The sequence below is a fragment of the Dreissena polymorpha genome, chromosome 2, assembly GCF_020536995.1.
Source record: "Dreissena polymorpha isolate Duluth1 chromosome 2, UMN_Dpol_1.0, whole genome shotgun sequence".
NCBI classification, from domain to species: Eukaryota; Metazoa; Mollusca; class Bivalvia; order Myida; family Dreissenidae; genus Dreissena; species Dreissena polymorpha.
The window spans coordinates 70,239,430-70,251,582 of NC_068356.1; the positions used below are offsets into that span (position 1 = coordinate 70,239,430).

Below are 12,153 nucleotides of genomic sequence, written 5' to 3' on the forward strand. Positions count from 1 at the left end.
TTCAGTATCAATTTGAAGTGAATCTGTGTAGAAATGAAAAAATTATAGTAAATGGAATTTTTTGGTGGGTGTGGCCTATGTGGGCGGGCGCCCCAGGGTTGGGATTGGGGCCATGCATAGTTGAGATTGACCCTAATGTCATAACAAAAGTTCAGTATCAATTTGAAGTGAATCCGTGTAGAAATGAAAAAATTATAGTAAATGGAAATTTTTGGTGGGTGTGGCCTATGTGGGCGGGGCGCCCCAGGGTTGGGAATGGGGCCATGCATGGTTGAGATTGACCGTATTGTCATAGGTGAGGTCCAGTATCAATTTGAAGTGAATCGGTGTAGAAATAAAGAAGTAAATGTAAAATAACCTAAAAAAATGAGTGATAATTTCTGACGCGGCCCCACCCCAACCCCTATAACTTTTGACCCAGGGGTCAGATCAAAATTCCAAATAGTGCAGGGTCGCACATATGCTCATAGCTACCATGTGTGTAAATTTCAAGGTTCTAGTGCTTTTAGTGTAGGAGGAGATAGTGGCCAGGACGGACGGACAGACGGACGGACAGACGGACGGACGGACGGACGGCGGAGATCACCACAATATCCCCACCTTTTTTTCAAAAAGCGTGGGGATAATAAGAGCTATTTCTTTTTGGAACAGTCTGAGAGAAGAAACTATTTCTGCAAATAATGTGAACCTTTTTAAAACCCGACTGAACAAGGAAAATTGGAACGTCAAAAAATTTGTACCATCATGTTATGCGCACAATGAAATTAATTAGTAAAATACTAATTTGTGAGAAAATTACAAGAAGACCTTTACAAGATAGCTTCAAAGCTAAAATTATGGCCCTACCATCCAGGTATCCAGGTATGTTTTGACTTTTCACCAACAAATATTGACAAAAATACACAGTTTGAAAAAATAAGCCTCGTATAGGTAGGGTCCCGGGGGGGGGGAGGTATCTATGATACTGCTGTCTGTGATTAAGCAGTGTTGCTACTCATCGATTCTCCACTAAAGTAGTAAATTAGGATGTTGGTCAAGCTTAAAATTTGATGTTGTAATTCCGAACTAAAAACTACTTTTTATGAAAGTCCAACGCATGTATAACAATGAAAACATACTGGTTCTTCTAACATTTTACCTGAATTCTTTTCACTTATGTTGAAATTAAGTCACCCATAACTCACTTTTTATGCAAAACAGATACGTTATTTAGGTTTTGCTTAAGTTTAAAGGTCTATATTGATTGCATAAGCATGGATGTATTTGATTTAACGACTGATTCACATTCCCACAACAATCAATCATTAAAATGGTATATGATTTGATGCTCCGCTAAACATTTTGAATGAAATATTAAAGTTCCATCCGGGGTGTGAAAAAAAGTGCTGGAAAAATTTGTCTTATTGATCAGGCTTATGTATTCCAAAATAGATATACATCAATCAAATGTGAATTAGTTAATCAAACTACCGGTGTTCCTTACTGGGATTATAGTACAATTAAGTAGGGGTGAAGTTTGTAATATATCTCTATACAATTAAGAGTACATAAATGACAAGAGTTGGTAACGCATCTGTTTATTTCATTCTACAAGACAAAAATTTATGTTAGATTTTGAACATGAACAAAAAAACACATGTTAATAGTTGAAACACATTTGACCAATCGATTATATATCTCAATCAGCTATTTTTGTACAGTTTTTGTACATTTGTTAATAAACAGAAAACACAATGTTATTTTTGGTCATGGTAACGTATCTGTTGTATACGTTTGTTAATGTTTATAATGTTAATGTTTATATGCCAAGTATAAGCTCACAAAACAGTGTTAGAATAAACAATAACTTTCAAACATTAGGTAAAACAACTTATCCGTCTAATGTTGTGTGTTAATTACTACACCGCGTGAAAAATACCGAGAATTGAGTTCTTTTTAATCTTGGTAACGTATCTGTTTTCTGCATGTGTCAGCAATGACAATCTGGTTTTATGGTACTTAGTAGAAACCAACAGTTATGATAAAAATGGTAATGTGATGCTCAAAATGTTATATGTTTTATATGTTTATTACAAATCTTTTAACATTAATATGCATGTACGAAATGAATATAATTATTTTTGCTGTATTGTACATGGTATGGAATTGAAGTAAATTGTGTTAATTTTTACATACAAATAGATACTGACAAAACACAGTATAAGGCACGTTACAATAACTTTAAATACTTTCAAACAACAAAATGTGTCTGTTTATGTGTGTGAAAGACTACATTGCACGTAAAACATTGATCACAATGTCATTTTTAATTGCAGTAACATATCTCCTGCTTCATAGTCCTCTTGTATATAGAATATCAATTTGATCTTCTTCTCGTGTGTTGATGCCCATTCATAGAACTTGCTGACATCTTGTATCGACACCTTTAAACTTGGTTTATATACATTAATTTAATATTTTGAAGCCTGAATTGTATTTGGTGTTTAAGCCGTTAATTGTTGATAATTTTCAATTTGACTGTTTTGAAAGCGAATAATTTTTATAAGTATTTTTTATATTCCTAAAAATTTGGCCTTAAAATCATTAGAATTGTTTTAATGATTTCAATTAAACAAAATTATCACGCGTATAAAATTTACTCCGTACTAACTTATTGTTCTACATAAAAAGTAAATATTACATAAAGCAATATTCTAAGTACTAGTACGTGCCTGAATTTGTGTATGTTAATTTGTTACAGCGTTTATTAAGATATCACGTTTTTAAAATCAATGTTTAATAATGTTGATAACAAATATAGTTTTATTTTTATGCCCCCCTTCGAAGAAGAGGGGGTATATTGCTTTGCTCATGTCGGTCTGTCGGTCGGTCTGTCGGTCCGTCCACCAGGTGGTTGTCAGACAATAACTCAAGAACGCTTGGGCCTAGGATCATGAAACTTCATAGGTACATTGATCATGACTCGCAGATGACCCCTATTGATTTTGAGGTCACTAGGTAAAAGGTCAAGGTCACGGTGACCACAAATAGTAAAATGGTTTTTGAATGATAACTCAAGAACGCATACGCCTAGGATCATGAAACTTCATGGGTAGATTGATCATGACTTGCAGATGACCCCTATTGATTTTGAGGTCACTAGGTCAAAGGTCACGGTGACCCAAAATAGTAAAATGGTTTCCGGATGATAACTCAAGAACGCATACGCCTAGGATCATGAAACTTCATGGGTAGATTGATCATGACTCGCAGATGACCCCTATTGATTTTGAGGTCACTAGGTCAAAGGTCAAGGTCACGGTGACCCGAAATAGTAAAATGGTTTTCGGATGATAACTCAAGAACGCATACGCCTAGGATCATGAAACTTCATAGGAAGATTGATCATGACTTGCAAATGACCCCTATTGATTTTGAGGTCACAAGGTCAAAGGTCACGGTGACCCGAAATAGTAAAATGATTTCCGGATGATAACTCAAGAACGCTTTGCCTAGGATCATGACACTTCATAGGTACATTGATCGTGACCGGCAGATGATCCCTGTTGATTTTCAGGTCACTAGGTCAAAGGTCAAGGTCACAGTGACAAAAATTGTATTCACACAATGGCTGCCACTACAACGGACAGCCCATATGGGGGCATGCATGTTTTACAAACAGCCCTTGTTATCACTTGTATAAAATAGATCTACATATTGTGTTTTGTGAAGCATTGAATATTATTATCCATAATTAGATAGGAGATTAATCAAATTTAAAAAATCCAGTTTTACCTTTCCCGTTTTGTCCTGGCTCTTGACTTTTCCATGCTGTCTGATATGATGGATATCTATTTACTATATTGGTCTACTATTTTAACACAGGCTACAGGAAAAAGTTATTTGTTATACTAAACTATGATATTTCATCATAACGAAACATTTTTATGTATTCAGAATTCAAAAGCATATTACACCTATAGATCCTAAATAAAATCATGTATCATTTTAAAACAGATACGTTACCAGACAAAACAGATATGTTACCAAGAATATCAAAGAGTTCTACAATATATTTCTTGGAATATTTCTATATCAACTTCTTCTATGTCATCAAATATCAACAAAATATAATTCTATGATATAAATAGTAAAATATTATATGTATGTCATAGCTATTTTCCAACGAATTTTGCTAAAATCTCCACTTACCCTTGTTTTCAAGAGATTCTAATATTTTGTTTTCCTTTCTTTTTCTTTTTCAAAAATGGCGTAAAAACGTGGTCCAGCAATGTTGCTTGATACATGAGGCCATCAGCTATATAACATCATTTGGTTATCGCGCAAAAATATCAATTTAATCTCATTTTGCGAAAATCGGTAACGTATCTGTTCGTAAAGTATCTTTTGCCCAAAACTAAACAACATCAGATGCCTCATTTATATTTGTCAGATATATCAAAGTTGATCATTTTTGGCATTTATATATTTAAAATTTACTTTAAAAAGACCCGATATGCATTTAACAACGAGGGTACATGGTGTTCAGTGAGAAAGGATGGTAACCTATCTGTTCCGTTTTTTAAGAAAAACTAAATGTCGCCTTACCTTAATGAAGGCATCATTGCTTTTTATTAATGTTTCTGGTAGCAGTATTAACGTCTAGCTGATGAAATATAATGTTTTGTGATGTTAAAAGAGCAGTTTTAATAATCAAAAGGGGTATAGTATTGTTATTCTTGTAGCTCTGAAGTTTGGTAACGTATCTGTACAATGTTTCAGGGACATGGTTTTTTCATCATGTATATTTTCCAAAATAAAATATCCGTAAAGAATTTGATGTACATGTATATACTAAGTTATTTGATCTTTATTATGCCCCCCTTCGAAGAAGAGGGGATATATTGTTTTGCACATGTTGGTCGGTCTGTCGGTCCGTCGGTCGGTCGTCCACCAGATGGTTTCTGGATAATAACTCAAGAACGCTTAGGCCTAGGATCATGAAACTTCATAAGTATATTGATCATGACTGGCAGATGACCCCTATTGATTTTCAGGTCACTAGGTCAAAGGTCAAGGTCACAGTGACTCGAAATAGTAAAATGGTTTCCGGATGATAACTCAAGAATGCTTACGCCTAGGATCATGAAACTTCATAGGAACATTGATCATGACTGGCAGATGACCCCTATTGATTTTCAGGTCACTAGGTCAAAGGTCAAGGTCACAGTGACTCCAAGTAGTAAAATGGTTTCCGGATGATAACTCAAGAATGCTTATGCCTAGGATCATGAAACTTCATAGGTAAATTGATCATGACTAGCAGATGACCCCTATTAATGTTCAGGTCACTAGGTCAAAGGTCAAGGTCACAGTGACTCGAAACAGTAAAATGGTTTTCTGACGATAACTTAAGAATAATTAGGCATAGGATCATGAAAATTCATAGGTACATTGATCATGACTGGCAGATGACCCCTATTGATTTTCAGGTCACTAGGTCAAAGGTCAAGGTCACAGTGACAAAAAACTTATTCACACAATTGCTGCCACTACAACTGACAGCCCATATGGGGGGCATGCATGTTATACAAACAGCCCTTGTTTATACTTTTGATGGAGTTTTTCATCTCGTGATTTTCGGGAAAGTGATATATAACCAAACGAAGTATGTGCTTCGGTGGTTGGGGACATTGAAAAAGCGTTGAAATAGCACCTTTATGTGCTGGAATTATTGAAAAAACGCACACGAAACATCAATTATTTATGTTTTATGTACGTAATGAGTACTAATGACACTCGTGAAATACAAAACAGCAAACATGTTTTTGAGCAACATCACAGGAAAATATACACCTGGGACAGAATTTTCTCCTAATTTACTACTTAAGTGGAGAATCAATGTACTGTTGTTGACAAGGGTGCTGGAGGTTTCGGTAAATAACAAGTTAGGTAAATTGAATTTATATAGTAAATGCCGTGGAGGTTTCGGAAAATTGGTTTTGTATAGAGGTGGTATACCTACAATGAGGTTTTAATGAAACCTATTATTGGCTTACAATGATATCAGGGGCATATATTCGCAAACTGTGGATTAATTTTGAGTCGAGTAATTAATGCTATGCCTAACGTAAAGAATTAAGGTTCATGAATGAGCTACCTTTGAACTATTTATGCCCCCTTCAGAGAAGAGGGGGTATATTGCTTTGCTCATGTCGGTCGGTCCGTCCATCTGTCCGTCCACCAGGTGGTTTCCGGATGATAACTCAAGAACGCTTAGGCCTAGGTAGATAGATCATGACTCGCAGATGACCCCTATTGATTTTGAGGTCACTAGGTCAAAGGTCACAGGTGAAGGTCACAGTTACTGGAAATAGGCATTTTAAGGATTAAGCATGGTTCAAACAAGGAAAACAACTACCGTTTATGCATGTTCTTTTTGTTACAGCATTTGCCTCCCTTGTAATATATTTAAATTTTACCAAATGTAAGGCTAACTGCATTTTTGTAATGCATACTACTACTACTACTACTACTTCTACTACTACTACTGCTCCTCCTCCTCCTCCTCCTCCTCCTCCTCCTCCTCCTCCTCCTCCTCCTCCTCCTCCTCCTCCTCCTCCTCCACCACCACCACCACCACCACTGCCGCCGCCACCACCACCACCACCCAACCACCCACCTACCCACCACCACCACCACCACCAAACACCACCACCACCACCCATATAGGGGGCATGCATGTTTTACAAACAGGCCTTGTTTTAACAAATTCTTTTAGGAAATGTAGGTACCAAACCAAAAAATGTAGATTGAATTTAAAATGTAACTCTATTGAAAGTAAATTTATTATTTAAATATCTCAATACTGTTGTTTTTTAACTAATTGGTGCTTTTATTTAAATAACATAATAGTAATAATAAAAGATGATTTAAGACGGAATCAATGTAAGATCTTAAATTAAGTTTAATGCTATTAAAAAAAGGTTCTTGTAAAATATTGTAGACATGATTTATTTTAAAAAAAACATAACAAACAAAAACCATAAACAAATATGAAATAATTTGTTTGATATTGATTTCAGTTTTAAATATAAAGCACAATAGTATTTTAGACCACCGAAAAGCACTCAATTTCTCAATATATACATGAGGTAGTATCAGAGTTGTCAATATTCAGGATTATTCCTGAATTCAGGATTTAGGCCCTCACAAACTGCTTTGATATTCAATTGATATGAATAACAGGATTTTTGTTCTGGTATTTAAAGTTTTTTTGTCACAAAAAGTCATTTTAAACACAAATTATTTTAATTTGACATATTGTTAACACAGTTAACATAATTAAATGAATTATTAACCATCTTTTTGGCACTGGCAACCCACATGTAAGGCTTTTTTTCAGGATTTTAGATTTTGGTCACTTGACACCCTTGTAGTATGCACACTTTAACAATTGAGCAACAAAACTTACCTTAAATACTTGATAACCTGTGAAAACCTTCTCTTCATCCTCCCTTTGATATTTTATTTGAAAATGACGGTGATAATTTTATAATTATCCAATTACATAATTATTTTATTTATACCACAAATAAACAACCGTTGATGTCACCACAATTTGTTTTTTTTGTAAACATGATTAAAGAAGGAAAATATTTGTTTTTTCACAGTTTGAAAATTACTGGTCGTGTACATAAAAAATCGGCCACCACTGTTAAAGCATGTTCTGATAATGTTCATGTTCTAAACATACATATTTAGATTATTTTTAGAAAAATCCACTTGATAACATACCTCACTCTCAATATTTAACAAATTATTAAGGCATATCACTGTATACTTATGTATTAAAAAGTGTGTGTGAACGTCAGAGTTTATTTAAAGGGTCTTCACGGCTACCCTATGTGGAAAAAGGAGCGAAAATTTTATTCATATAAGAAACAAATATATTTGATAAAATTATTATTATTTTTATCTGATACACTTTAATTAAGTTTTTTCCAATAAATTGTATAAAAACATATTAAAAACAAAAAAATCAGGACCTAAAGATAAACTTGTAATATATAAATTACCTCCCTTGATTAGAATATTAATAGGTTGCAAGCCTGGGTAATTAATATTAACACTTTGCAGACATCTCTAAATTGATAACAACAACTCCGTACATTTTAATCAGATAATTTAATTAGTTCCAAACAACTCAATTTGTGTACACGCTTATCGACTAAATGTGCGATAATCCCTTAATTTATACCAATTTACCGAAACCTCCATAACTCGTTGATGAGGGGCCATGATGTGGGGAAAAGGTTTTATTGTAGAATAGGATGTTTCTTGTTACTTTACGTACACATTTAAACTATCTAACTTGTATCAATGCTGTGTAAAGAATATGGAAATTTATAATTCACAAGACGGTAAGTAAATATTATTGAACAGGGATGTCACTACATGTAGATACAAAATTCGTTTTGATGCAATCAAATTAAAAATTGACTCTTTTTTGATTCAACCATTTTTTCTGCCATGCGTTATTTTGCACACCGAAAATTTGACCTTTGCTTCAGTCAGTTAACATCTCGAATTTCATGGTTATAAATCCTGTTATGCTCCTAATTGACCTTTCATGCCCCAGTCTTGAAAACTTGTTCTATACATCGAGGGGCTTCGTTTGTCTTATCATATCTTTTTCAATAAACATGTCACCGTCTAGAGAATGTGTGCGTTATTTGTAGTAGTGATTTATTATGCATTTTAGAGCATTGAATATTTCACGAATATGGTAAAATGGTATAAAATCTGCCTAAAAATGCCGTGGATATTTTGTGTGTAAATCAATAATTTATAATAGTAGTCTTTGTAATGTACAAGGGCATTTGAAAACGTTCATGGCTCTCCGCTTCACTTGGTAGGTTGTAAACTTGTACCTGTGTATTAAGGCTTGCAAATTGATTGTTAGTCAATTCTCTTGCAAATTGATTGTTAGTCAATTCTCTTGCAAATTGATTGTTAGTCAATTCTCTTGCAAATTGATTGTTAGTCAATTCTCTTGCAAATTGATTGTTAGTCAATTCTCTTGCAAATTGATTGTTAGTCAATTCTCTTGCAAATTGATTGTTAGTCAATTCTCTTGCAAATGCTGTTGTATCTCCTTTGCAATGCAAGAAAAATATTGTCTCTGAATAAAGGGAACTCAACAGTTGGGTATTACTGTAAATGGCCGCTACAAAGCTTCAAAGCAGTGTTGCCCAGGATGCATAGTTTTATCTGCATCTGAGTAATAGAAAAGGCATTTCAAAGGGCTGCAGGGCCTCTGTGAAGCATTCTGCATATGGTATCTGTAAGAAGACAAGAGGCCCGGACTGATGCCAGGAGCCACATTGAGGCAACATATATAGCTTCTTTGAAGCCAAGAGCTTTACTGAGGCACTGTCAGAAGCCTTCTTTAGGCATAGGTTTGCTTCAGAAAAGGCTCGAGTCTTTAGGACAGTAAGGTTGGCATCATTAAAGCCTGATGTTTCCTAACAAGCCATGCAGCCTGAGGAAATGTCTTCATTGTGTTTTCTTATTGTATCCTTGGCCCTCCAAGGTTGATGGCGTCAGAAGCAGGTCTTGCACTTTAATGGGTTCAAGTCCTCAGTGATGTCAGGAGTTCAAAGGAGTGCTTGGGGTCAGCATAGAAAATTAATTTACCACCTGAGGGGAAAAAATCCGAGGGGAAAGGGCTGATTTTCGGCAGGACACAAACAAGGAAAAAAAAAACTGCCGTATTAAGTGTTTGCTCTCTCATTCAAGTTGTTTTCATCCGATCTTCACCAAACTTGGTCAGATGTTGTATCTAGATGATGTCTAGGTCAAGTTCAAATATGGGTCGTGCCAAGTCAAAATCTAGGTCACAGGATCACTTAGTGTGTTTTAAATTTTTCAGCATGGTGTCCTCTCTCTAATTCAAGTAGTTTTCATCAGAACTTCACTACACTTTGTCAGAAATTGTATCAAGATGATGTGCAGGTAAAGTTCGAACATGGGCCATGTCGGGTCAAAAACTATGTCACAGGGTCACTTAGTGAAGACAACATGCAAAATATTCTAGTCAATGGGGCATGTGGGGGTATTTGTCACGTCTGTGACAAAGCTATAGTTACATTTTAAAGTAAAGTTACTTTTTGGTAGAGGTGTGATGCTCCAAGTGCGTTCTTGTATCTATATGACTTGATATAGCTTTTTGTGATAAGTATAATTTTTTTCTGCTTTCAGAGGAAGCCAATATCGGGCTATTTTGGCATAAGGGTTAACAGTTAAGAGCCAAACATGGCCAGACTTCTGCAGCTTTCAAAGGGCTTGACATGCCATCAACTGAAAATCCTTTCAAGGCATCAGAATCCTATTTCATGCAGTATTAAGGTGAAATGTGATGCATTAAAACATGTCAGACATTTGCAAACAAGACTACTTCAGAGCAAGATTATTCGCACAAATGGAGGACATGCACAACTGATCCAGTGTCCGCCAAGCTTATGTATTTTGCGAAATATTCACATCACTTCTGCCACAAGAGCTCCATGGTTTTTGCCACTACTGCCACTGTTTAAAGGCTTTTTGTTGAAAGTGACAGCTGTGCTAACAGGACGGTAAGCCCTTTCTAAGTACATAAGTTGTATTAAAAAATCATTAGTTCTACTTTTGACAATTACATAATTTGAAAGATATGCTGTTGCAGTGTACATTTAAAATGCACCTGACTGAACTAAGGTTTAAGTAAACCAATTCTGGACTTTCATCCAATAATTATCCCCCGTCATAGGCGGAGGGATATTGTTTTGGCGTTGTCCGTCCGTCCGTCTGGCACTTTTGTGTCCGGAGCCATATCTTGGAAGTGCTTGGGCGGATTTCATTGAAACTTGGTATGAGTATATATATGGATAAGAGGATAATGCACGCCAAATGGCATTGTACACCATCTGATAATAACGGAGTTATGGCCCTTTGTATCTTAAAAAAATGCTTTTTTTGTGTCCAGAATTATAATGGCGGGGGATATCAATTCAACAAATTTGCTTTTTTGTTTAAGTTCCAGCCAGAATTAAAAGACTGAAAATTACAAAAGTGTTAAATGTGTAAATTAATGGGTAGAAATTTATATTCTATTCAGTACTAAAAAGTATAGATAAAAAAATTTGACAATTACATTTATTTTTCCATATTTTAGTCAGATTTTATTACATCTAAAGTCTAATAAATAGATGCAGCAACACATATTAAGCCAAAAGCACATAACTGATCCACAGTAGGATGTTCCTGATGCTGTGTTGTTAGAGATAAATGTTCACACCATGCCACTCTCGTCAACAACAAAAGGGTTATTGCTTGTATGATAACAGACAATGCTATTGGACATGTTTCTATGCACTCCGGTCCTCCTGTAATTTACCAAATCAGATTCCTTAATGTACATATAACCACAGTAAAAGACAGTTGTCGGCAATCAAATTTGTCACTGTGAAAAAAATATAATAAATATGTATATATGATTATTTATTAATTTAGTTAGTTTTTAATATGTATGAATATTAATGCTTAATATGCTTAGTAATTTGTCAATGTTTAAAAAAGGTGAACATTGGAGAAAATCCTGAAAACACAAAATAATCAATTGCTGGCCTATTCAAATGTACTCAAATATTTGGAAAGCATATAAAAAGATGCACATTTTCAGCCGTTTCCGACAGTGGCGAATGAAGCAGCCCCCTGAGATGCAAGCAAAGATATTGAGGTACAAAATAGCAGTGTTTGCAATCCTTGGCATCGTCTTGGGCTCTCTCTCACTGCTGTTCTACGAGACCCACTTGCAGGAAGCACCACTTACCGGCAGAAAAAGGTTCATCACTCTGCTGCCTGAACAAGTGAAGAAAATTGCAGACTTTAACACAGAAATGGTATGAACTGTGTCATAGAACACATGAGAGGAGAAATTATTTATACAGCCCTGCCAAATAGTCAGTGTCTTAAATATTCTTGTAAATAAAATTAAGACCTTTGCTTATGGCACATATCCCATACATTATCATATTTTTGAAAAATAAAGTGGAACTGAAACGTTACTGATTAAAAAGCCTTGCGAACAAAATAACTAGAGTTGTTACTTGTGAATTCAAGACCCTTCATTGG

General features: G+C 35.1%; 1 protein-coding gene across 9 annotated transcripts in view; it reads left to right on the plus strand.

The window, feature by feature from the left end:
* The window catches only part of LOC127867511 (metalloendopeptidase OMA1, mitochondrial-like), a 182,573-nt gene that overhangs the window by 1,611 nt on the left and 168,809 nt on the right, over positions 1-12,153 (plus strand). For 8 of the 9 annotated variants that reach the window (XR_008043524.1, XR_008043525.1, XR_008043523.1 and 5 more), the window contains exons 2-3: positions 10,243-10,616; positions 11,702-11,921. Coding sequence is in view for 5 of the 9 variants with exons in the window: in XM_052408707.1 (XP_052264667.1) it covers positions 10,297-10,616; positions 11,702-11,921 (540 nt within the window). In the remaining 4 variants the exon portion in view is untranslated. Of the gene's footprint in view, positions 1-8,730; positions 8,811-10,242; positions 10,617-11,701; positions 11,922-12,153 lie in introns of those variants that run through there. The other variant, XM_052408710.1, reaches the window with a different exon arrangement.